At 38.0% G+C, this 27,986-nt stretch overlaps 1 protein-coding gene and 1 long non-coding RNA gene across 2 annotated transcripts; one reads left to right on the top strand and one right to left on the bottom strand.

The window, feature by feature from the left end:
• The first annotated feature begins 155 nt into the window (after nt 1-155).
• On the top strand, nt 156-15,431 carry LOC134203387 (lysozyme c-1-like). Its single transcript, XM_062678258.1, has 3 exons — nt 156-474; nt 14,765-15,082; nt 15,155-15,431. Exons 2-3 carry the CDS (start codon nt 14,782-14,784, stop codon nt 15,292-15,294), a joined length of 441 nt encoding a protein of 146 aa, XP_062534242.1. The 5' UTR covers nt 156-474; nt 14,765-14,781; the 3' UTR covers nt 15,295-15,431.
• LOC134203388 (uncharacterized) lies at nt 14,600-27,873 on the bottom strand. Its single transcript, XR_009977587.1, has 3 exons — nt 27,600-27,873; nt 27,470-27,540; nt 14,600-14,701 (listed from the first exon to the last, which is right to left on the bottom strand). It is a non-coding gene; the product is annotated as an uncharacterized LOC134203388 (long non-coding RNA).
• Nucleotides 27,874-27,986: the final 113 nt, after the last annotated feature.

Genomic DNA, 27,986 nt, shown 5'->3' with positions numbered 1-27,986 from the left:
TTTGCTTTTTCCGAATCGAGGTAAAATTCAAACAGGGAAGGGTGCGCGCGATGGTGATGATGGTGGTATAGAACCGAGAGCGAGAGCCGCTTGTATGAGGCGGAGCGCTGATAGGCGGTGGATTACATCGACTCGGTTGCCGCCGCGCGTAAAGCCATTATCATGTTCACTTTCGTTCGGACAAGCGGTGGCCACTTCTGGACGGTCTCGTGTCGTCTTTGTCAAAGCGTTCGTGGTTGTAATTAGTCGTGCTTTCTAGTGGATCACGTTAGTATCACCGGCAATAATAGTTAGTTCTAACCGGCAATTGGTTCTAGGCGGAGACTCACTCTTAGAGTGAAAAATGTTTCGATTTCAAATAAATATCAATGGAAATTGAGGATCACTATTCAGAAGACGTGTAATTAGCGGTTGGAGCAGAGCTGAACGCTCAGAACTTCCATAGTGCGCGCGAACTAGCTTCTTTCACGATTGGTAAGTGATCATTATGAATGCAAAGTTCAACCAAACGATGAACTTACACTGACCAGCAGTGACGTGACAGAAAAAGTGGAAATCCCAATTGGAATACAATAAAAAAAAAAATAGTCGGGTCGGGTCGTATGAAATGCAAATTCAAGTTGGTGGTTGAGTACTTCTAATGTAATTAGTGCTTGGAAGAGGCAAAGTCTAAATGTTGCCTTTTGTGTATCAAACTGCAAATAGGATTAATCCCACAATTAGTGTGTCATTCGCGCAAAAACATATATATAGGGAGAAGCGCTGTTTCTGCAGTAGCTATTGTGCTTCGGTATAATCCTCTGAAACAGTTGTATCGCCATTATTTGTAGTTTTATTCATTCATTACTTTTTAATTTTTGTCATTTGTTTTCGATCATGTGCCGGGGTCAGATTGTTTGTCGAAAACACTTGTGCTAACCCTATATGTCGTAATTTAGTCAGTCTTGTGGATGATGAAAAAACACGTATACACGCCTTGTTGCCAGTGCTTTCAAGGTAAATCGCAAAAACGAAACAAATAGAGAGACTACGCGATCGCCAAACGGGAGACTTAGAAACAAAACAAAGACGAAGTGATATTCAAAGAGCGGTGGTTTTGGTGCGTGTGTATCTTATGAATGATTAGGGATAAACAACTGTAGGGGATTTATCTGTTAATGATCTCTAGCATGCGTATGTTATGTAATGTATTTTTTCTGCTATATGTTCTTTCGACCAGCCTACTTTGATCAATTTAACGTGTCCTTACGAAAATCGGTTTTCTTTTAATATATTTTTATGTATTGATTTTTAAGGGATACTTTATGTGGGTCACATTTAGAACTTTAAAAGGCACATCTTTTTGTTGAAGACACATGGACGTATCTCGTTTATTTATCAAGTTATAGCCGTTTTTTTTTAAACATATTTTTTTCAAAATCAAATAAAACGCTCTAAACAAAAAACGCATTTTAATTTTTCCCACCATAAACGAAGAAAAGTACGAGCTTTCGAATAGAACCAATAGATTAAAAATCGGTTTGCCTCATTTTGTAATATTTGTAATTGAAAAAACATGTTTTTCCTATAAAAACTCAAATAACTTTTTTGGTATAAGAAATAGATCCATGGTTCTTTAACAAGAATGTGCGTCTTCAAAAGTTCTAAAAGTGCTTGGAACTAAGTTTTTGCGAGAATTGAATGTATCAATAGTTATGGGAAGAACACCGATTTTTAGGGACCGCCCTAACGTATTTATTGAAAAAGCTCATAACTTGTGAACCATCAGCGATAGAAAAATGGTATCTTCGGAAAAGTTGCTCAAAATAAAATGCTCTACAACTTTGTGGAACATTGCACAATTCTACACCGATAAATTAAAAAGTTAATATTATGAACTCCTAAAATATAGGTACCACCCTAATTTCACTACATGGAAAAAAATCGTCAAAAAATATGAATAAATTTTCCCGAAGATACTATATATCTAAAACTAATAGTTTAGGCATAAATATTTTTGTTTTTCTAGATTCGACTCTGAGACCATTGTGCAATGGATGCTTATAGGCATAATCTTATAACTGGTAAAAAATTGGATTTATTTCAGAAATATAAATAGTAATTACACCCAAAAAAGAAATCTGACAATTATTGTATAAAATCTGGGCATATGCAATTCTGTAAGCTTTTTATACAAATATTGTATTGAAATATAGTCGCCTCTCCACATCTCGATATTGAAGGGACCATCGAGATAGGGAGAGATCGAGGAGTGGAAGGAAAATTGAAATGGGTACTAGATCCAGAAAACCTCGTTGCCATGAAAAACGACAACAAAACAAATGTCATTGCCTGTTGTTGATGTGTTTGTTATTGTCCAAAGATGGTCTAGTAGCCTAAAAATTTGAACATATCGACATAAGGAGAGTAAATCCTGAACAAAATATGATCAGAACACATCGAGATAGAGAGATATCGAGGTAGGGAGGTTATCGAGATGTAGAAAGCCCAAATGTATGTAGATTGAAGGGACTGAGGGAACCATCGACATAGGCAGGGATATCGAGATATAGAACATCGAGATGTAGAGAGTCGACTGTAATACAAATCTGTATTATTTCAATACAACAATTGTATTAAAAACTCCCGAAATTGTATATGCCCAATTATTATACAGTTTCTGCAAGGTTCTTATGCATAAATGTATTAAAATCTACTATCCGCTGGTTGGTTGTATGTTAAGTGTCGATTTTATGGTTATCGGCATTCCTAAAAACCCAAAAAAACGGAAATATATGAACTGAAGGCGTTTTGCCTGAAAATATCAAGATTTATTATGTAAATGGCAATGAAATTCATGATATTCCTTCATTCGAAAATCTCGTGTAAGGTTGAGTAAATCGTGAAAAACTAAAATGATAAATCGTATGGAAATTTCACCAGAGCTGTTCACATCGCACATTTTCGCCTACTATCCAGGACAACGTCTGCCGGCCGCCGTGAATCGTGACAAACCATATACAAATTACAGATGTTTATTCTTCGGTAACTCATAACATTGTGGAAAGTACAACACCCTCGATCACAACCAAGGCGGGACTGCGTGACTGATCCAGAAATGTGCGAGCACCGAAAGATCAAAACAAAAATCGTAACGAAGGGAGGTTCAAAATTACCACATCATTTATATAACCAATGTTCAAAAACCTATGTTCAAAAAAAAAAAACGGTAAAAAATGCCAAATATCCACAAAAATCCTAGAAAACTCTGGGAATTTTAACGAGTTCAACTTATGCAAATCCATGAACAAGGATTTTTTTTCGTATACTAACAACGCACTACTAAATCATCAAACAAATTGATTCAAAAAATCAAGTTGGGCCAATAAAATCCAACTCTGAAGTGAGTCTTTCAGTAGTTTGAAGACAGCTCTGGTCCAGATTGGGCCAATAAAATCCAACTCTGAAGTGAGTAGACCGTTGTTCACAGATAGTCTGGTTGTTTACTAGAAAGGAACTAGTCGTATCAAGAAAAATACAAATCTGGTTTGATCGATTTGAATAAACTACTAGACTTAAATATCTTGGCTGTGCATATGCACAGCACATGTTTCGAAATGGACAAATTGATATGAAATTTGCGAAAAAGAATCCAATAATATCTTTCAGCAGCTTGATTTGTCCAATCTTCACATGTGCTTTACTATTGTATATCAACAGTCAAGCGAGCGCATCTTGTTTATTATCGAGACATCACACTCTATGCCCCCAACAACGAGCTGGGCGGATTTGTATAGAGTGTGAATCAATCACACTCGGATGTGCCAAAGGCAAAAACACATGTGAAGATTGAAAAAATCAAGCATCCGGAAGATATTCAATTTGCAAAAAAAAAAAAAAGCTAACCGCGGTGGATGTTGGTACTCGGATTCTGATGGCTTTTCCGCAAACGTGACCTTTCAGTGGTCTTGTTGTGTAGGGGTTATCACGCCTATCTAGAGAGTAGGAGGTTGAGGGTTCGAGTCCCTCCAAGACACGTGGATTCTTTTTCGAAAAGTTCATATCAATTTGTCCATTTCGAAACATGTGCTGTGCTATGCACAGCCAAGACATTTAACAAAAAATGATTTTCGTACGGCCGAGTTGCCGAATAATATGTACCTAACTAAATGTACTAGACTTAGTTAGGTCAATAAAATCCAAACACTTTGAAGTGATTTGATTGTATTGACCCAACCCTTCTTGTCCCCGTTGGGAGGCAACCGTTTACCTCTTTTATTAAGGCAGGATTCTTTGATCAGAGGTCGTGAAGACTGCATACTTACCACCTAGTATTAAACAACAGGACATTCGGACACCCATCTCCACGAGTGTATAATTTCCTATATTTCTTACTATGCCGGGAATCGGACCGATACTCCAAAGCACGAAAATGCGCGAAGATGAAAATTAGGAAAGATCGGGTAACCAATATCGGTGGGATCTCTGTTCGTATGCTGACAGGTAACAAGGGGTTTACGTCTCTTCGAAGGTATGATCGAGCATCTGTCAAATATGAAAGTATTGCTCATAAAAACGTATGTTTCCCATGTTAAGGGCGGCTGATCAGCATCCCATTTCCAGCGTGGGACGAGTCACAAAATTGTGCACTATGGTCATGAAGATTGAGAAAAAACAAAGCAACAAGACTTCAGGACTTTACGTGTCGCTAATATCGACTCAGATCTATATCTGGGGATGATTAAACTCTGAGACGAGACCTGCAAAGACGCTGCTTCTTTTCTCTTGTGTTGACACTTGTTCTTCTTTTCATCACAGTTGACCATCAAGTTTCAACTATTTTCATGACTATTTTTCCTAAGCTCCGGGTGGACTCTTCTGAGCACAATTAATCATAAGCTCCGTTGATTGTTGAGCTCAGAGCCGTAGCGTGGACTCTCAGCGCCCTTGGCGAAACCGTTACTAGGCGCCCCTTACTTTCATGCATGTTCAAAACAAATACAGGCCGGACTCGATTATCCGGGGCTCGATTATCCGGAGAAAATGGCTCGATTATCCGGAGTAATATTTTTACCCATCTTACAAAAATAGAAATATGTATTATCAGTGTGTATCCGTAACGTATCCAATATGTGCAAGACACCTAGTAAGGCACTATGCCTTTCTTGCTTTAGTGAGGGACTGTTCACAAATTACGCACCGCTTTAGGGGAAGGGAGGAAGTTAGACCAAGCGTTACGTTCCGCATAAAAAAATTAAACCTTCCTTAAAAAAGTGTTGTGAGAGGGAGGGTGCGGTATCAAAATTATCAAATTCAGCGTTACGAATTTTGTGAAAGAACCCTGGGGAACGGAAATCAAGAACATTCAGAAAAATGGCTAATTTATGAATTTAAATTCAAAGCACTGATATTTGTTTAAGCACTCGTATGTACATTCTGAGTAAAGCATTGACATTGCTACCAAATGGTCCTCCGGAATATCCGGAATGGGTTCGTTCACAAATAACGTAACGCTAAATTTGACGATTTTGAAACTCCATCCTCCCCCTCGTAACGCTTTTTGTATGGAAGGTTTAATTGGTTTGTATGAATAGTAACGCACAGTCTGACCGGCTGCCTCTCCTTCCGGCGTTTCGTAATTTGTGAACAGCCTCAATATTTATATGAAAAAAATGGTTATTTCTCCAACGCTGGTCCATGTATACATTCAAACACTAGAACTTGAAACTGGTATTGGAATAGTAACAACAAAAAACCTTGTGTCTAGGCAACATCCATTGACTATGTAACGCTCAGAGGGTGAGGGAGGGTTCCTGAAGTGTGACAATCCATACAAATTTTTTAGATACCTCATACAAAACGTGTGACATAGGGGGGAGGACCACCGGAGGACCACACGGTGGTTAGAGATGTGCGCCGTCGCCGCCGACAGTTTATGGCAATCCCGTTGAAACTTCAGAGGATTTCTCGTAAAAAGGCTATTTTTCTTGAAAATTCCTTACATTTTTTCATTCAAAAATCGAAAAAGTTTTTCGTAAAAACTAAGAACTTTTAATTGAAAATTCTGAAGAGTATCCTTCAAAGTCTCGAAAACACTACCGTTGAAATTCTGAGTAAATTTCCTTAAAAATAGGAATTCTTCAAAAAGATCAATTTAAAAGAAAGAAAGAGAGGATCACCATCTTTGACCAGAGCTAGCACATACTCAATACTTTACACTTAGCATTAGACAATGGACAGGACATTCACACAGCACCTAGTGAACAGGTGGAGCGTTTTATGCTTCACGAAATGTTTTCTCCTTACTAGGGCGGGAATCAAACTCACACTCCATAGCTTGCAAATACGCTTAGACGACTGACGCCACAAACAATGCAAATTCCAGAAATTTTCTGGGTAAATTATAAAGAATTTCCTTTGGGAGCGTCCACAAATTACGTAACGCTCAGAGGGGGGAGGGGGGGTTTACCGTAGTGTGACGATCTATACAAAATTTTCAGATGTTTCATACAAAAAGTGTGACATAGGGGGGAGGTGGGTTGAAAATGCCACATTTTTGCGTTACGTTATTAAATGATCTTCCCTATGGGAATCTCGAAGATTAACCTGCGTAAATTTCCAAGGATTTCCTGTTGAAATCCACAGAATTTCACGTTGAAATCAAATGTTTTGACGGGGAAGGGCCGTTTGTTGTTTGGCTGAATATGTCATTAATCCGAAACTCAACTGGCATAAAATTATTTAGCCGATAATGTCGTTCGGCCGAACAGGTCATTTGACTGAAAAGTCGTCTAATCGAAAAGGTCATTTAGCCAAAAAGGCTTAGATGGTCGTTTGGTAGAGATGACCATTTGGCAGAAATGAACATATGGTGTTGTTTGCCCGAGCTACCGAAAAAAAAAATCGTTTGACCAAAAATGCTGCTTGGCCGAACGAGGTGACATAAGGCCGAAAAAGACGTTTGCTCCGACAGCTCATTTGTTCGAAAACGGCGTTTGGCTTGACGGGTCGACGTTTATCGTCGTATAATCCGATCAGTCGAATAACATTTTCAGCCAAATTGTCCTTCCTGCTACCGTTTCGGTCAAATGGAATTTTCGATGACAAAGCGTATTCCACCAAACGACCTGTTAGCGTTAGGGCATACGGCTTTTTCGACCAAATGACTAGTTTGGTCGTACCGCCAAACCATTTTCAACATAATAACCTTATCGGACAAATGGAATTCGGCTTAACGTATTATTCGGCCATGTGGTATTCGGTCGGGGCCCTCCTTAGCCGTGTGGTAAAACGCGCGGCTACAAAGCAAGACCATGCTGAGGGTGGCTTGGAAATTGTCTCGACTTCCCTGGGTATAAAAGTATCATCGTGTTTGGCCTCATGATATACAAGTGCAAAAATGGTAACTTGGCTTAGAAACCTCGCAGTTAATAACAAATGACTTTCAACCAAACGACCCTTCGTCTTTTAAAAATTTTCTCGTAGAATTTCCGAAGAATTACTAATAGACAACATAAGGAATTTCACGTAGAAATCCAAATACATTCCGAAAAAAATCCAGTTGAAATTCCGTTGGAAACAGTTTTTGTGAAGTTTAAAAAAATCACAAGAAAATTCTGTTAAACTCGAAGCATGCATGCCCGGTGGCATAGGCAAACTCCTAAACAATTTCCCGTGAAAATTTCAAAGAAATTCCCGTGAAAACTTTAGAGCAATTCCTGTTGAAAATTCGAAAAACTTGGAAGGATCTCCTGGGACAACTCATTAGATTTTTTCCGGGGAAATTAAAAAGATTCTCCCGTTAATGTCTAAAAATATCCTGAAAAAAAACTACGTTACGAACGTAATAAAAAAAATCGCCACGCCATCGCCGACCAAAATTATGACAAACGTTGCCGCCGACGATTTTTCGATTGGCGCTGACCTCTAACGTATGTGAGAATCCATGAACGGACCAACGGGATATTTTATGAGATGTTATATAACCAAAATAAAGATTATTTGAGCAAAAGTTAAATTTTCAGCAACAACAAAAAAAAGGCTCGATTATCCGGAGGGTTCGATTATCCGGAGTGAAATTTGTTTCAACACTCCGGATAATCGAGTCCGGCCTGTAGCATGATAAGAGCTGGAATATTTAAAAATAAGCCTTTTTTGGGTGGTGTTTGTTTTAGGAATTCTTTAAGTCACTATAACCTGCATATGTTCCAATAGGTAGAAAGTAAGAATTATTGAAAAGGCCAGAAAATTTCTAAAAATCCTCTTTTCTATAAACTTCAACAAATTTTTGAAACATTAAATAAACCTACCCAAATAAAAAATAGATCCACTAGTGCATGTGTTACCGAAAAAACATTCAAACTTTCTTGTTGTGAATTCAGGCACTAGTGGATCGGATGTAGTCGCACCAAGAAGAATTCTACTTTGGAGTGGATCAAATGAACTTCGGAATCGTCATTAGACTTTGGTCGGTGGTTTGTAAGAACTACTGGACTTGAAATGAAATTCAACTTTGGAGAAAATTGACAAAAGGTAGGAATAGCGATGGGACCAGGTCGTATCAAGAAAAAAAATAACTCCGGACTTATTCGGATCAAGATATATCAATTTCTGAAGTGGGTCTATCGGTAGTTTGGTTGCAATGGTTGGGTAAATAAATTTCAACTTTGAAGTAGTTCAGTTGTCATCGTTACTGAAATCCCTCGATGTAGATTCTTGTATTCAGCATGTCTTCAGATAAGTGCCTCGTTAAAAGCTTTACCGGATTATGTAGATTAAAAAAAAATTAAATTCAAAATATCATCGAATATCATACAAGTGCCTGGTTTAAAAAAAAAAACAAAATGACACTGGATCAAATACAATAGTTATAATCCGTTTTTCAACCTCAAATAGTTTGCCTGCATAAAATGAGAGAATATATCTCAAATTCAAACAAACTACATATCACTACTTCCGAGTATCTATTATTTGAAAACGGCTCTTATTACAATAAAAAGTTTACAAACATACAAAAATAAACACTTAACAACTTCAACAAATTAAAATATCTGACGATCTCTCTGTGCCCCGAGAGAAACGTCCATTCTATTCCCCATTGCGAGATGTGACGAGGTTTCCTTATAAGATTTTGGTCCATCAGTCAAATCCCGCAAATGTGTTTTCATTGCGTTTTGCATTTTGTCTACAACAGCCAAGGCTTTGAATACATAGCTCTATTTTGGTGTAGGATTCAGATCCTATTTGGGCACCCTCGATTAATTTGTGCCAAGTGGCACCAGGAATATAAAGTCTGTGTCTGGGGATTTCTCTATCTATAATTTTAATTGCCTATCTTCAGGCCCAAACACAGAACATTCAAGAGTGGGACATACACAAAGCCACTCAAACATTTGTCACTAACAGCAAGATAAAATGAACCGTAACACTCTCCGGCTCTGAGTATAAAACGGATTTCTTAGTCACGAACAAAAATTATACGCGATTTTAACAGTCTACTCTGCGTTTCGCCTTTGACGTATTGAAGTCCTCATCTAGGGCTACTTCCCTAGAAACTTGTTCCATTTTTTTATCATTTATATTTCCTATTCCTTTCTATTTTCACTTACTTTTCCATTAGGTAAACGATAAAAAAAGTCAGTATATGGGAAGTGCACCGGTTTTGGCCAACCCTGAAAAATACATATTTTTCCAAAATAATCGATCAGTTGAAAGCAGCGTTGAAGGATGAGGGATATATCTCTTTCTGGAACTAATAAAACCCTTGCGAATTGGTTTATTTTTGGAGTTATTCGCAAAATTGGCCAAATTAGGAACATGGCCAAAACCGGTACAGTTCCCCTATCTCTATCAGTTTTTGACGGAAGAGGGCCATTCGGAAATTAGCCAAACTGTTGAATATGGAAGTAGTTCCGAATCGTCTGTTAAAAACTTGAATCTGAAACACTTTGAACTGTTGAAATTGAGATTACCCCAAGGATTTTAGACGGTTTAATTTCAGCTGATTGATACCTTCAGCATCAATAAAACCCATTAACCCCACCAAAAATATAACAAAAAATCAAAAATATAACAATTCAAGTGGTATCCACCGAGTAAAAAAAAACCTTGATGAGATTTTTTATCGTCTGCTATAATGCAATTCTGATGGAGTTTGGCGCCCCCTAAGGGTTGGCGCCCTTGGCGGGGGCCAAACTGGCAAACCTGGCCAACCTGGCCAACCACACGCTACGGCGCTGGTTGAGCTGATTGATGATTTGGGATACTCGTTAAAGTGAAAAAGTCCTCGTAAAACAAAAATCATGTGGAATATTTTAGTTAGGATACAAATACATTCATACAAAAAGCTGCTGGCTGCACCTGATAGTTCGTGACAGCAGTTGACTTGCAGCAGCTGAAGTTGCATTTTTTCCTCTTTGCAAGTCCCGTACCAAGGAACAGACTTTACTAAGGTGGCGCAGATCAGCGCTGCGTGCCACTAGTTCTCTCTTTTACTCTCCCGCTGATCTTATACAACGCAAATAGTGACGTCACTATTTGCGTTGCATAAAAACAATGGGAGAGAGAAAGAAACAACTAGTGACACGCTGCGCTGATCTGCGCCACCTTAGTAAAGTCTAGCTCATTGGTCCCGTACCAGGTTAAACTGCGTCCAAAATTATACGTCATCAACAATGTACAGTTAAAGTAGCCATTAACGACGCATTTGCTGTCGGATAAGCGGGACGAAGCCGACGGAGTACTATTGGTTCGACGAAGAGTGCAGAGCAGATAGATTCTGGAGGAGAAGGACGCAGTATGGGATGTCGCACTGTATCAAGGGATCCGGCAGAACGTGGAATGCTTCAGACAAAACGCATCGCACAAAGGTTTTGTGTCGCGAGTCGAGATGTGCAAGGATAAGCATGGGTACCTCTTGACGGACAAACGTGTTTTTTTTTCTTGAGCAAGGGTAAACGGAAATCTGCAACCATACACCTGAGGAGGTACTCAGGTAGTGTGGGGATGGGTATGTCATGTAACTCTTACCCGACCCACTAAAACCAAAACCCTTTCGCCAGTCCGTACCCCCGGCCCGCAATTAAGCAATACATCAGGGGGGGACTATTGAGAACGCTCACGCCTATGCTAACGCACAACGGACAAACGTTCGATGATCGAGAGGTGGAAGCGGCATTTCGAAGAACACTTGAAAGGCTCTCATAGCCAGGGGGGGCCAAGAAAGCCAAAAAGACGACTTTTCCCGTTCATCTGAAAATGTAAACCAACCAGTCCACACTTTGAGCTCCTTAGAGAAGCCACCATCCAGCAGCCCAAGAACAAAAAAGCTGATAAGAATTGTATTAGCGTTGAACACATTAAAATGTACGCTGTATGTGTTCGCTGTACGTCAGATACGGCAGAAATGCCGCAAGTACATACAACGTGTCCACACATCATCTATTCAATCGATCGAGACCAACAATGGCATCTAATGCATTTCTGAAAGGATTGCCAAGTATATACAACCTATCGTATGCCTCTAGGACATATTTGAAGGCATTTAGGTGACCGACTCTTATGTCGATTTGTTAATTGTTTGTGTTGTATTCGGCTGTTCGGCCACATTAAGAGTTGACGTAAAGTCAATGTCAACTTCTCTCTACGAACAGCCTAGATAGCCGTGTGGTGTCGGCAGCTGGTTATCTGGCTAAAAATAACATTACGGAATGCCTGTTCCAGTGGTAAAAGTCCATCATACAGGTGACCCTCAATTCTCGGTGTGATGCGGCATTATGCTTACCGTGCCTACGAATGTATGGTTAGGGGTCTAATAAGAACCTAACCGCAAACGGAGCCTGTGAAGCACCAGGGCCCCTTCACAGTATTTAGCCCTCGCTGCGCTAACCGGAGCTATGGCGTAGTTGACTTTTTACTTCTCCGAGATAATCGGCTACTCTTATTCAACCTCATCGTGGGGTTAAATAAGAGTGGGGTTATGAATATGTGTTTTACCTAGTTTTCAACAAATTATCACCTATATGGATTCGCATTATGCGTTTTTACAATGTACTTTGTGTTTGTCACCTATATGGATTCGCATTATGCGTTTTTCACAGTGTACTCTGTGTCTCGTCTTTGACGTTCGGCTTTGGCTATTCTTGTTCAATCTCAACGTGAGTTTGGGGTTATGAATATGTGTTTTACTTAGTTTTTCAACAAACCTTCACCTATATGGATTCGCATTATGCATTTTTTTACAATGTACTTTGTGATTGTCACCTATATGGATTCGCATTATGCGCTTTTCACAGTGTACTCTGTGTTTCGTCTTTGACGTTCGGCTTCAGCTACTCTTGTTTAATCTCAACTTGAGGTTGAATAAGGGTGGGGTTATGATAATGTTTTTTTTACTTAGTTTTTTTTTTCAACAAAGTGTCACCTATATGGGTTCGCATTGTGCGGTTTTTTTCAATATACTTTGTGTGTTACCTATATGGATTCGCATTATGCGTTTTTCACAGTGTACTCTGTGTCTCGTCCTTGACGTTCGGCTTTGGCTCCTCTTGTTCAATCATAACGTGAGGTTAAATAGGAGTGGGATTATGAATATGTGTTTTACTTAGTTTTCAACAAATTGTCACCTATATGGATTCGCATTATGCGTTTTTTTACAATGTACTTTGTGTATGTTACCTATATGGATTCGCATTATGCGTTTTTCACAGTGTACTCTGTGTCACGTCCTTGACGTACGGCTTCGGCTACTCTTGTTCAATCTCAACGTGAGGTTTAATAAGAATGGGGTTATGAATATGTGTTTTACTTAGTTTTCAACAAATTGCCACCTATATGGATTCGCATTATGCGATTTTTACAATGTACTTTGTGATTGTCACCTATATGGATTCGCATTATGCGTTTTTCACAGTGCACTCTGTGTTTCGTCTTTGATGTTCGTCCATTGTTACGTCCTCTGTGTTTTGTGACACCTCTCTTTAGTCCCTAGCTGAATGCGTGTGAGTCTACATAATTGGCTTTCCTATAAATGGTTTCCATTCTCCTTTCCAACTTCACTTCCTCTTCCTTTCCCTTTTCACTTCCTTTTCCGTCAGGTAAATGATGAGAAAGGCCAGTGAAACGATGGCACAAATCTCCCAAATTGAGGGGAACGTGCCTCCTGAGCCGACGTTCTGATACCTGATACCTGATACGCTGTATGTGTTCGCTGTACGTCAGATACGGCAGAAATGCCGCAAGTACATACAACGTGTCCACACATAATCTATTCAATCGATCGAGACCAACAATGGCATCTAATGCATTTCTGAAAGGATTGTCAAGTATATACAATAGGGTGGTTCAAAAAATCGATTTTGCTCCACAGTGCTCATCTGATTTTTTACCATGTTCTGAATGTCCTCTGAAATTTTGAGCTCATTTGGATTAAAACTGATTTAGCACAAGCCGTTTCAAGTTTGCATGCAAATTAGTATGGGGAAATTTATTTTTTCATTATACTGTTAATGACGCTTCCCCATCAAGCGCATGTTAAAAGAAAACCTACATAGCTGAAAGGAATACTCAACAGCTTTCACTCAGTGAAAACCGCATCTCAATTAATCGTTCCAATAATTAGTAATCGAATTTAATCTATACCGTGGTTTTCTGGAGCTAATTGCATAACTCATCAACAGGCAACATTGCTGCTCGTGGCGCGAAAGATAGCACACACAAATTCAGGCTACTATGTTGCACTGCACATTTCAGTGATGCCCTCAAAGAAGTTTAACGATCATGACTAAAGATTCGCAACCTGTCTTAAAATCGATTACTAATTATTGGGACGATTAATCAACATGCGGTTTTTGTTGGGTGAAAGCTGTTGAGTATTACTTACAGCTGTGTAGGTTTTCTCTTAACCTGCGCCTCATGGGAAAACGTCATTACCAGTATAATGAAAAAATAAATTTCCCCATACTAATTTGCATGCAAACTTGAAACGGCTTGTGCTAAATCAGTTTTAAACCAAATGAGCTCAAATTTTCAGAGGACACTCAGAACATGGTAAAGAATCAGATGAGCACTGTGGAGCAAAATCGATTTTTGAACCACCTATTATACAACCTATCGTATGCCTCTAGGACATATTTGAAGGCATTTAGGTGACCGACTCTTATGTCGATTTGTTAATTGTTTGTTGATTTTTTGTATAACAAATAGCAAATAGTACGGTTGGTTTAACAGAATTTAAAATCTATTAACCCTTAGATACTATTGCTTTTTGCATGCCTACCAACGAAGTGCACCATGAACTACGTTCAGAGTTCAAAACTAAGAACACCCAGGCACGATGTTGGTCCATATTCTGTGCCATGCATCACTGATTTCCAGAAAAATTTAGTTGTTCTATTCTGCGTCATTAGACGTCATTAGTACCCTGCCGCCGAAACGTTGTGCGATAGCAAAAATGACAGAATTATGAAAGTTTTTTTTTTAATAAAATCACAGCTGTTGATTTGAAGGGAAGACACAAATTTTCATTTAGATGAATTAACTTCAAAATAGGTACTTCTTTCAGATTTTGTCATGATTTTCTGTATTTTTACTGTGATATGATATGAGGTCTTGAAGAATCGTAAACGATTTTTTCTATAAATTGAACGCCCAGGAAACTAAACCAGTAGGGATTTACTTATTGTTACCTTCCTACCTTATTGATAATTCGATTATTGAAGCATACCTGAAATGAGAAAAAAAAGGATGTATTCTATTAACCATCTACATATGATTTCTTTTCTTACAGAATAACTAATATAAACAATGATCGGCCATAACCAAAAGATATTCTACGGCGCAAGCCTGCTGCTGCTACTAATCGCCGCATTAGGCGAGGCCAAAGTTTACTCCAAATGTGATCTGGCCAAGGAATTGGGCAAAAACGGAATTTCCCGTACGTTCTACGGCAACTGGATTTGTCTGGCCAACGCCGAGAGCGGCATGGATACCACCAAAGTAACGCGGCTTCCGAACCAAACCGCCAGCTATGGGATCTTTCAAATCAACAGTAAGCAATGGTGCCGTCCCGGTCGTAAAGCTGGTGTGTGTAATATGAAATGTGAAGGTGGGTGATCATCAGGGTTTTTAGAACGAGTGCTGATTATTTAACATTTCCGTTTTTTTCATATTTGTGTAGATTTTTTGGATGACGACATCACCAACGACATAGAGTGCGTCAAGCTCATCCAGAGTCGGCTAGGATTCAACGGCTGGGCCGTTTGGGTGAAGAAGTGCAAGGGAAAAGAACTGCCCAACATTTCGAACTGTAACCTTTAGACTATGTGAGCAATACCGGCCACGGATGGCAAACGAATGTGATACAACTGAGTTTTTCAAATGAAACATCACTCTCCACTGTACCTTAATTCAGGAGAATAAACACAAGACTATACCTAATCAACCTTGCAAATAACGTCAGCTGTTGATTTCATATGTAATGGAAAGAAACGGCTTCTCGCCTATACTGAACAAGTCTTTCCTTTTGCGGCAGCGCTAAAGAGACCGTAACTTGAAATGGTAACTCATAAACTTGAAAGACTAAGGGTAAACAGTCCATGCTTGGCCGTCACTCAGGGGGTTCACTCGAAAGCCCAATAAAGTAGATAAGGTAAATCTTTTTCCTCTGTTTACTATGCTGTTCCTAGTTGTTTTTTTAGATAGTGATTCTCGCATTGGAGGTGGACTTATTTCCTATCTAGTGACGTTAGTGGATCCAGCATAGACTATGAATATCGCCACGATCGCCACAGTTCGTATCATGCTAGAGCAAGGCAATGGGTAATAAGAACCCAATACCTAATCCAATTTCCAATGACTTAAACAATATTCAACTAACTCACTCACGAGAATAGGTCCTACTCGAAGATTTGATGGCAAAGATGGTATTCAATGTAATCGACGAGATCTTGATAGGTGCGAATAAGCGTGAACCAACTATATTCATGGTGACGCACTTTCAAAAACTCGAGAGATGACTAACAATTGCCAGCACCAAAAAGTGTTATCACGTTACGGTTTTGCTTTTTATGACCAATTTTAGGAAACAAATATCAGCGAAATCGTAACATGAAACTGTCGTGCTGTCGCTAACCAACCGTCCCTATACGCTGCTGGCTGTCGAAACACGCAACGTGAGAAGCCTCCAATCTTTCCATCAGAACACTTGTTGAATCAGCTTGTACCGGTTACGAAATCTACAACACCACGCATCCGTCTTTTTGCTCCGAAAGGCAGGCTTCGCGTGATTGTGGTTTCTCTTACGTCACAGATCGTTTTGTTTTCCAAGACACTCGGAAATGGGTTGAGGTTGTATGTACATATACGAATGGCGTGAGATCATTGAAGGAATGCTGATAGTACTTATGAACAGTTTTTCGGAAGTGAACTCCACTGATAAAAGCATGTACATGAACTTTCCGACACTCTTATTGCAATTGTTTGTACCATCAAACAGTTTTATCTTAGCTCACACATGGAGCGGGAATTGTTGTTTCCATTCTCGCAAAGAACGTTGGATGTGGCATTGCTCACAAACATCCGGATTTCTGAGTAACGATCTGTTTATCTAGTTGTGAAATCACCGTCGTTTGAAGTTTTTTTTTCTAGTTTTAAATTGATTTCAAATTTAAAAAATCTTTAAACAACAAAATTCATCAAATCACTTTCAAATTAATGTTTAACAACATGATTCCTGAACTTTTTTTTCAACATAACAAAATTTGCAAATTCAAAAAGCCCCATCGAACGGTGGTGCTGCGTTTGTTGTTTTAGAAGACGCCTGATGTGTGTCATGTTTTGCACTGATTTGATTGTTCTTTCACGCCACATGGCAATTAAAGCCCAGCTGTTGGGTTGACGGTCTTATAGTTCGACGTAGAACAAATTAGCATGCTTATTTGCTTTGCTTTATCATAGGTATTATGTTTGTATTGAATAAAGACTCGAGGTCATTTGGTATAGGTTAAATAATGTGGATTTATTACGTTGATATGAAAAAAGTAAATAGAAGACAACATCACCGCCTTCGACCAAAGGTCGTACAGACTGAACACTAAACACATTATAGACATTAGATTATGGGACAGGTCATTTGCACAACTCCCAGTGGATCAGTGGAGAATTCTTCGTAAGAGTTCGTTCATAAATTAAAGGTTGAACGGTTACTGGAATGAAAATGCGCTTAAACATGTGCACTTTACGATCCTAACATATTCAGCAATAGGAGGTTGAAATTCAAAAGATTCCCAAAAAACTTATAAGGGTATCCAGGATCCATACTATATGAAAGCTCAAAACAACTCGAAACATTTCGGGCTCAAGAATTCTCCTATTAATCCTTCTAAAACCTCCCCTGGGAACTTCTTAATTACTCCAGAAAGTTATCCACAAATTCCTCTTTAAATCGTTCGAAAATCCTTCTTCAGTAATTGTAATTTCTTTTCATATAGAAACCCACAACTTTCGAATGATCGACTGTTTATTGTTATTTTAACTTAAAACGGCTATGCAGTCTTTAAGGATTAAAACAAGATTTATATTTGTCCAACGTTTCGACACGGGGATGAAGACACCAACCCCGTGTCGAAACGTTGGACAAATATAAATCTTGTTTTAATCCTTAAAGACTGCGTAGCCGTTTTAAGTTACAAGAAACCCACAACTATTTTTGTTTAGGAAATTCATGAGGAAATTTCTTGAAGATTTCTTTTCTTCTCTTCAAGTTTTACTTCTAGACATTTCTTCGGCTATTCTTCCAGGAAAATCTTTGGAATTTCCTTCAGGAATGCATTTAAGAGTTCCTCCATGAATACATACGGAATTTTCTCCCAAAATTCCACTAGAAGTTTCTTCAGAAATTTATGACGGATTTCGCTCCATAATTTCACCTGCTAATCAATAAGAAATTTCTTCGGAAATTCTTCTAGAAACTTCTCTGGGTATTCCTCCAGGAACTCTTCCTTGAATTCCTCCGGGATAACTTCCAGGATTTTTTCCGGGAATACCTCTATAAATTCAATAATGAAATCCTCTAGGATTACATTCTGGAATTCTTTCCGCAATAACTTCAGAATATCCTTCAATTTCATTAGGAATTTCTCCAGGAATTCGTCCAAGTATTTCCCTGGAAATTCTTCCAGATATTTTTCCGGGAATTCCTTCAGGTACTTCTCCAGGAATTCCTTCAGGAATTTCTCCGGGATTTTTTCTGTGAAATTGTCCTAGAATTCTTTCCGGACTTCACTAGGAATTTTTTTAATCTTTCGTTTATTTGGAAGGCTCATAGCACTCGGAATTTACTCCAGAATTTAATTCGGAAATTAATTTGAGAGTTCCTCCAGGATATCTTCCGAGAGTTCTTCCAGGAATTGCTTCAGAACAAACAAAGAACAGCAATTCATCTGGGAATATTTTCAGGATTTCATCTGGGTATTTTTTCGGGAATTCCTTCAGATATTTCTCCAGAAATTCCTTCAAGAGCTTCTCCAATAATTATTTCAGTACTACCTTGTGAGAATTCCTCCGGAACTGCTTGTGGGAGTTCCTCTGGGAGCTGCTCCAGGAGTTTTTCAAAAGTTTCTCTAGTAATCCTCCAGGAACTTCACAGGGGATTCTTTGAGGATATTTAGCAGGAATTTCAAGGAAATGGGATTCCGGAAATTTCTCTAGAAATTCAATTCCGGGTATTCCATCGGCTGTTTCTTTTCTAGGGAGTTTCTCTAGTAGTTCCTACGGGAATTCATTCAGGAATTCATTTAGGCTTTCTTTAGAAATTTATCTATAAATTCCTTCAGAAATTACTTTTAAATTTTAAAGAAACTCCCGGAAGAATTTTTAAACGAACCCCCGGAGGAACTTCCAGTGAATCTACCAGAACACTTCTCGGAAAAAATCTTGGAGAATTCATCTTATAGACAAACCTCGTCTAGCTGTAGGGGTATGTAGCAGGACCATCATCATCATCAGAGGAACTCCCGGAGAATTTCTTGAGGAGCTCCCAAAATTCCATTGTTTATTTAATTTTCGGTATAATTTCTGTATAAATTTTCGGTGGAATTCCTAGAGAAATTCTTTGAAATTTTCACAAGAAATTATTCGAAACTTTTACGGAAAAAATATGGAATTTACAAGGAAGTTCGAAGATTTTTCGCGAAATTCTCCGGAATGTTTATTGGAAATTCTGCGGAATTTCCACGGAATATTTTTAGGAATTCCAGGGTGCAATTTTTAGATTTTTTTATGAGAAACAGCACGAAAGAATTATCTGAAAATTCCCTGCAAAACTTATAAAGGAATTCGTGGAAGATTTCTTGGAGTAAATAATGGTGGAATTTTCGGTCAATTCCCGGCGAAATTGATAGCTATTCCTGAAGACATTACCGAAGAAATTGCTGGAGGCATTCCTGAAGAATCCGGGCGTGAATGCGTCACGTTTATTGGCATTGCGTTTTAGTACAAAACGCTGACGCGCAACGCGCTGTTGTGATTCAGCCTTTACTGTTGGTTGTGGATTTGGTTTCAAAGTGTTTGGAGCTTAGAAGGAAAAAGTACCAAGCACTAATATCTATTTGATTTTATAAAACAATTTTTTTTTTTTTGTGTCTTTATTAAAGAGACTTTCAGCCCGAGGCTGGCTCGTCTCCGAATATAAAACAACTATAAAAGTAAGATTCGAAAGACCTAAAAATTTGGACCCCCTAATCGAAATCCTGGCTACGCCCATGCAAATTACGTTACGCTGAATTTGGCGATTTTGAACCCCCTCCTTCGTCTCGCAACATTTTTCTTATGGAAGGTTTAATTTTTATATATGGATCGTAACGCTCCACCTTACCCCCTCCCTCACCCTACAGCGTTACGTAATTTGTGAACGACCCCTTAAACGAAATGTGTTATTCTTACCAGGACGGTGATCGAAAAGGATAGGGATAAAGTCTTTGTCCAAATCTGCATAGCATAGGATCAGAGAAGGGCACTCAAAATAATTGTCACTTTATTTCCACTTTGAAAAGTCTTGTAGATCTTGAAAATTGAAACTTTTATCGACCTTACTGGAATCATATAGACATTACTGATATATCATATGCGCATTATTAAGAAATGTAGTGAAAGTCACATTAATGTGTGGAAAACAAAATATATGAGTGAGGTATTCAGAGCCAGGTGTATGTTTGTCATCAATTGCTAATGAAGTAAGATGGAGAAGTGCTATGAGAACAATTTAAACAAATATGTTTTGGAGATGGAATAATATTCAAACTCCTATTTTTGACTGGCGTCCGTTGCATAGGTATTATGTACAATTTTTAATCGAGAAGTTAAGTGCCGTGCCGAGTACCGTCACTAATGAAATATTTAAGTTTTACAAATGAAACTGGATGGAAGAAATCTACATGTGTTTTCCAGTAACTTTTAAATTAAAATTATTTTGAGTCCCCTTTTTTTGCTAACTCCACGATACCTATAGCTAGGGGAATGTGGTGCTAGATGGCTAAACCAAGCAATGCAGCGTGTGGATCTGTGAACTCATTTCGAATATGGTATATTACAACCTAACCCAACATTTCCGGGTCTTCACTATTATGTTCTTTAAGTACATTCCAAAGAATTGCTAAAACAATTTCTGAATGTATTTCTGAAGAAATTCCTAAGTGAAATTTCAAAAGAATTCAAGAATTCTCGCTTAACTTTCCAAAAGGACCTAAGTAACATTTCATGAATTATTTTGAATAGCGCAATCAACAGAACAAAATGAAAGCTATTGATTGCAGTATTCAAATTAATTCTTGAAAAAAATGTTACTTAGGTCCTTTTGAAAAGATAAGCGAGAATTTCTTTCCAGTGTTTCGGAAGGGATTTTTTGAGGAATTACTGAAAACATTATTATCCTGAAATAATTGCTGATGCAATTCCTTAGACAAAAATAAAGGAGCTCCTAATTCAAATTTTACAGTAAATCTTAAGGCAATTGAACAACAATGAAATTTATAAAAAAAATCTTAAAAAACTTTTTCTTCGAAGAATTTTGGATGGTTTTCCTGAAACAATTTCCCTACGAATACTTAAAGGATTATCTGTAAGGTTTTCCGTAGGAATTCCAAAAAATCTAATGGATTTCATAAAAGTATTCCTAAAGGATTTTCCGAAGGAATTCATAAATGAATTTTCGAAGAAATTCCTAGAAGAACTTGTAAAGGAATTCAGGAAAGAATTTAGAAAGTTATTTCCAAAAAATTGTAATTCCAAAATAAATCAGAAGATTCCTTTGGATATTCTTCGAAAATTCAAAACAGGAATTATAAGAAAAAAAGACAGTCATTCGGAAATACTTTCACGAATTCTATCATGTGTCAGGGAAACATCCCGAAATTTCATTGATAGAATTCTTTAAGATTTTTTTCTGGAAATTGTTTTAGAAATTCCTGCGGCAATTGGTTTAGGAGTTCCTTTGATTTTTTTTTTAAATTGCTTCAGAAATAATTTTATTAATATTTTAAAGAAGTTCTTCCAGTAATTCCTTAAGATACCCTTATTGGAAGAAATTCTTGGAAATCTTTCAGAATTTCTTCAAAACTTTATCCAGGAATACTTTTGATTTTTTTAGGAAACCGTCGGTAAATCCAGTTAGATATTCTTTGAAACCTTGTCGGCCATCACTTCGGAAATTCTTTTAGGAATCATTCGGAAATTACTTTAAGAATTCTTTTCTATATTTCATCTGGAAATTTCCGTTAGCAACTTTTCGGAAAATTCTTTTGGTATTTCCTATTTCATTATCTAATAAATTTTCTGAAACTGAGGAGGTCAAACGCAAAGGGTTGCAAGTGGCAAACACTTAGTTTCGAGTAAAATGGCTGCAAAGTTTTTCTATATTTGTTTCGTTTCGTACAATTTGTATGGAAGTTAAATACAAATTTCCTGTGAATTTTCACAATCATTGTTTGTAATAAACGTACAAACGTACAAACAATATCAACATATTGTCGCAAAACTTGAGAACCAAAGCATTTTTGCTGTAGTCAAGTCAAATTTTATCAAAATGTCACCCTTCTAACCCCCTCAACTACACTTCTACAATAATTCCTGCGGGAATTTTGGAAGGAATATCAAAACGAAAAGGAAGGAATGTCAAAAGAGGTTCCTAGCATTAAAAAGAATTTCTGAAGGATTTTTAAATATCCGTAGAAATTCCTAAATCAATTCGAAAAGAGTTCCTATAGGAAATTCCAAAGAATTTCCTACTGAAATTTCGAAAGGATTTCCCCTAAAGAAATGTTCGAAGGTATTCCTAAAACGATTTCAACAATTCCTGAAAGAACATCCGAAGGATTTTCTGTAGGCTTTTCAGAAGATATTTTTAACGGAAATTCAAAGGAATTTCAAACAAACTCATAAAGGAATCAACGAAGATATTTTCAAAATTTTCTTAGATTACCTTCTTGGAATTCAAAAAGGAATTTCTGGATTTATCTGCGAAGTAATTTCCAGGGGATTTTTGGAGATATCCCAAGAGGGAAACTTTGTCCAAGAATGGTGGAAGGAATTCTTGCTGGAAATTTCGAGAGAATGGAATTTCCGATAGGAATACCTGAAATAATTTTCAAAAGAGGAATTTCTGAAAGCATTCTTGATTTTGTTTTGAAAACAACTTTGGAGGTATTTCCTAAAGATTTATTAAAGTTATTCACGAAACAATGTCAGAAGTAAATTCCTAGAAGTAAATTCTTGAGAATATCCGAAGAATTCAGGTCAATAGTAAGACCCGGTTTTGCCTCTGGAATTGCTTGTTTGAAAATTGTCGTCATTACAGTCTGTACAATATAACACAGGTATTGATAGCATTAAAAAAATCAAAAAATCAACAGAAAAACGACTGATATGACAGCGAATGTGATCAGTTAGTAGAAGAGAAGAATCCAGCATGGGCGAGATTGCTGCAACACCGCACGAGGGCGAACGAGGCACGATATAAACGGGCGCGAAACAGACAAAAATCGATTTTCCGGAGGAAAAAGGGCCAGCAGGAAGTTCGAGACCGTGAAGAGACGGAGCAACTGTATCACGTTAATAACACACGAAAGTTCTATGAGAAGTTGAACCGTTCACGTAAGGGCCACGTGCCACAGTCTGATATGTGTAAGGACATAAACGGGAACCTTTTTACGAACGAGCGTGTGATCCAAAGGTGGCGGCAGCACTACGAAGATCACCTGAATGGCGATGTGGCAGACGAAAATGGCGTTATGGTGATGGACCTGGGAGAACGCGCGCAGGATATAATTTTACCGGCTCCGAATCTCCAGGTAATCCAGGATGAGATTGGCCGGCTGAAGAACAGCAAACCCTCTGGGGTTGACCAACTACCAGGAGAGCTATTTAAACACGGTGGTGAGGCAATGGCTAGAGCGCTGCACATTACCAAGATTTGGGAGGAGGAAGTTTTGCCGCAGAAGTGAATGGAAGGTGTCGTGTGTCCCATCTACAAAAAGGGCGATAAGCTGGATTGTAGCAACTACCGCGAAATCACATTGCTGAACGCCGCCTACAATGTACTGTCCCAAATTTTATGCTGTCGACTAGCACCAATTGCAAGGGAGTTCGTGGGGTAGTACCAGGCGGGTTTTATGGGCGAACGCACCACCATGGATCAGGTGTTCGCCATTCGCCAAGTACTGCAGAAATGCCGCGAATACAACGAATCCCACACATCATCTATTCATCGACTTCAAAGCCGCATATGATACAATCGATCGGGACCAGCTATGGCAGCTAATGCATGAAAACGGATTTCCGGATAAACTGATACGGTTGATCAAGGTGATGTGCGTAGTTCGAGTTTCAGGTGCATTCTCGAGTCCCTTCGAAACGCGCAGAGGTTTACGGCAAGGTGATGGTCTTTCGTGTCTGCTATTCAACATCGCTTTGGAAGGGGTAATATGAAGAGCAGGGATTAACATGAGTGATACAATTTTCAATAAGTCCGTCCAGCTTTTTGGCTTCGCCGGCGATATAGATATTATGGCACGTAACTTTGAGAGGAAGCCTACATCTGACTGAAGAGGGAAGCTAAGTGGATCGGACTAGTCATCAACACGTCGAAGACGAAGTATTTGATAGGAAGAGGTTCAATGACAGAAGGTCGAAAGGACAAAAGGTCGAAAGGACAAAGGGTCGAAAGACAAAAGGTCGAAAAGACAAAAGGTCGAACGGACAAAAGATCGAAAAGACAAAATGCCGAAAGGGACAAAAGGTTGACAGGACAAAAGGTCGAAAGGCACAGAAGATCCAAAGGGACAAAAGGTCGAAAAGGACAAAATGTCGAAAGAGACAAAAGGTCGAAAAGAACAAAATGTTGAAAGGGACAAAAGGTCGATAAGGAACAAGTAGATAACTAAGGAATTTGTAAAATGCATTTAATTTCAAGCAAAAATAACACACTCATCTCATAAATCAAAGTTGAAGAATGAGCAATTTTCAAAGAAGGAGTAGTTACTATGAAACAATATTATTAATATCCAGATGGTTCTGTTAGAGATAAAAAAAATATTGTTGGTTTAGAAAATAAGTACAGTTGCCTATACAGTTGGCAAAAAAATGCTCTTTAATTTTTCACTATTTTTAACAATTAAATAAAATTCATTCAATGAGTGTAAATCTAATATATAAAAATGAAATGGTCTGTGTTCGTATCCGCATAACTCGAAAACGGCTGGATGGATGTTTTCATTTCTTCAGTAGAAACATTCGTTATAGTTTCCGACGGGTTTATATGATACTTCCTAATGCGAAAATTACGAGTAAAGTTGAGCAAACCGTGAGAAATTAAAATGTGATTCCTATGCGAACTTTGCATGGGCAGTTCGGAATGCACATTCTCGCCTACTATGCAGGACAACGTCTGCCGGGTCAACTAGTAATAGATGGATATCTAAGTTTTCTAAATGGCACTTCGATCTGTCAAAAAAGTGCACGCCGCAGCCACACAGGCGCGCACATTGAAAATATGCCGCCTCGATGTGTAAAACCCCCCCCCCCCAGACAGCTAGTCGCCGCGATTCTGGATGCTGGCAATGTTTCATTAACGCTTCCCCACAGTCCCCAGGCGATAGAATTACGATAGAATCGCGTGTGTTTGGGGGAACCTTAATGCACGCCGGTGTATTTGATGTGCGGCGTGCGCCATTTTGAGAAACGAAGAAAACAAGCATTTAGAAAACTAAAACATCCATCTATAAGTTGTACTCACTGAATGAATTTAATTGACTTGTTTAAGTTTCTTGTCTGTTTCGACCTTTTGTTCCTCTCGACCTTTTGATTTTATTGAGCTTTGTTTATTTCGACCTTTTGTTTCGTTCGACCTTTTGTCCTTTCGGCCTTTTACATATACAAAATGAAAAGATTTTATTTAGAATTTAATTGACATGACAATATTTTTTATGTGCATCGGTCCATAGTTGTTAACTATCAATGCCGGCACAATGCCGGCAAAATATTGTACTTATATATATATATATGCGCATCTCCTTGATTTCTGATTAAAGTTTTCAATTCTAGAATCAAAAATGTCTCCCATTTGTTTTTATAAGCAAACCAAATATTTATTATTAACAGGCGCACATAAAACACATTGGAGCGGTTAGATAAACACTATTCGAAATGCATTTATTTCATGTATGCATTGCGCATAAAACTTAAGAGGTACAAAATCTACAGTTTTATGTGCAGGAACAGTAATATTTATTTGCAAAGCTTGATTGCAAAAATATATGTGCGTTGCAGATAATATTTAGATGCAGAATCAGCTCAGTGTAGAGAGCCGCAGAAACAATTTTCCTGTATGGTATATTACCTCCATTATTCATATGTGAAGCACTTCTATTTAACAGATTTGTTTGTAACAATTTGCGTTCGAAGGGAAATGACTTCTGAAAATTCGCTAGCACAGACACAGCGTCAAAATGCTATAATTTTTTTCAAATCAATCTCAGAGAACAGTTTGTGACTAAACATATCTTCCAGTGCTATTAGCAGAAAATAGTTTTAGTTTTTCAATTCCGAAAAAGCAGATGGATATACAAAAAAATCTAACTGCTTTTTCGGCATTGATTTTTTTTATTTATGACACCCAATCGAGAAACTAAGTTTTTGCTTGAGTTCTGCGATTCAGAACTGTGATGAAAGAAATTACCTAATTGAAAATTTGTTTTAATTAAATCGCAGTAACCCGGAAGTTTTAAAATTTGAAATGTAAAAATACTTCAATTCCAACATAGTAACCCATTATATTTGAGAAAAAAAAAACAAATGGCCACTTTGATATAGCTTTGTCTCTTTCTTGCTGCACAGAAATTAGAAAACAACAAGGCCAGTAAACGTCAAAACTTATGACGCACGAAAGAGAAAGAGATGTTTCCGTGCAGTGCCCTAATTTGGGCTTTGTTTGTACCTGTTTGTACTGTACCGCTCATAAAAGAATCCACTCCTCCGCTCATTTTCGGTCGCAACGAAAAATACGCGCCAGATAGTCGCCTAGGAAAAACAAACGTCCAGGAAAAAAGCTACTACGATATTTTTTTAAATTTTTCGGCCACGTGATGCATTCCGGCGTGAATGCTATTTGTACTGCGGAGAAATTTTTCACATCTATGAGAGTCTTGGAAATGATCACGAAAGTTGTCATTTTATTGCAAGGCACAATACCTCTTTTGCAAAATTCAACCGTAGGTGATTAAATCGACTCCAATATCCTACATATCTAGACCAACATTTGAAAAGGGCGTAACAGCTAAAATTTATTCTTTCTGATTTTTTGTTCACATATATAGCTATGTGTGTAGACGAAGAATAAGAAGGAATAAATTTTGGCTGTTACGCCCTTTTCAAATGTTGGCCTAGATATTATGTTTTGAACATACAGTGTCGGAGAAAACTATGAAACCAAAGGCTGTTTTTTAAACAAAATGATATTTTTTGAAGCCTTTAACTATCTTTAACTATTTTAACCGAAAAAGTGCTGTACGTGTGAACCGGCCTGATAAATTCGACCGATGTTCGTTCAAAATCGGGCCAATCTTGAAAACATCGCTTTTTTTGATTTTGAAAATAGTTAGGCTTTAAAAAATATGGGTTCTTTGGGAAAGTTGACCTTAAATAAGCCAAAGAATCGACTGAGAAAATAAAACGAGATACATTTTTTGTCGGGAAAGGTCAATTTACCTGAATTTTCCTCAACCGAGGGTTCATATTTTTCGGACCATGGACTTCGAATTTACAGACCTCTGAAAGGACAAAAAATAGGACCACCACTTTGGGTTTATTTTTCAGGGTCATAACGTGAGAATTGAGCCATGGCCAATGATAGATCCCAGGCTCAATGATAGATATCAGGCCCAATGGTAGATATTGAAACGCAGTATTTTTTCACGACTCAGCAAAGATACTGAAGATTAGCAACCAGATTGTTTTATCTATAGATCTATAGACAATCCAACTCCTGTACACATCTCACGATCGCCGCACAATTACCTAATGAAAGGAAGAAAGGTTGTTTATCCGTACTGACAAATACTGGTCTATTATATTACTTAATCTACTTCCGACGAAGATTTTTCAGCCATCTGCATTTTCTGATGGTATTTCGACTCAAAACTTAACGCGACTTAGCGTAGGTTCACATAAATACCAATGCCTTCTTACAGTTGCAACGATTCAAATCTATACTTGGCAACTTACATTAGCGAAAGAACTATGTTTTATCACTATTTTTAAGTTCACAACAAGTTTTAGTACACACTTCACAATTTCAAAAAGCAATAAAGAAAATCAAACGCCGAAAACTTATCATCACGGTTTGACAGATTCGGCTATACGGGTAACGCTTATTGCAATCATGAATTACGATCATGGTTTCGGTTGCTATGACTCATGGTTTTAGTGAATTGGATCATGAAATCATGAGTCATAATCATGAT

The sequence above is a fragment of the Armigeres subalbatus genome, unplaced genomic scaffold (assembly GCF_024139115.2).
Source record: "Armigeres subalbatus isolate Guangzhou_Male unplaced genomic scaffold, GZ_Asu_2 Contig1830, whole genome shotgun sequence".
NCBI classification, from domain to species: domain Eukaryota; kingdom Metazoa; phylum Arthropoda; class Insecta; order Diptera; family Culicidae; genus Armigeres; species Armigeres subalbatus.
The sequence above is the reverse complement of the archived record's forward strand: the minus strand, read 5'-3'. Positions and strand labels throughout refer to the sequence as shown.

Bases quoted from the DNA above. Each gene is read 5' to 3' on its own strand.
- LOC134203387 (XM_062678258.1), top strand. From the start codon at position 14,782: ATGATCGGCCATAACCAAAAGATATTCTACGGCGCAAGCCTGCTGCTG. The intron at 15,083-15,154 runs GTGGGTGATCAT...ATATTTGTGTAG, and splicing joins GTGTAATATGAAATGTGAAG to ATTTTTTGGATGACGACATC.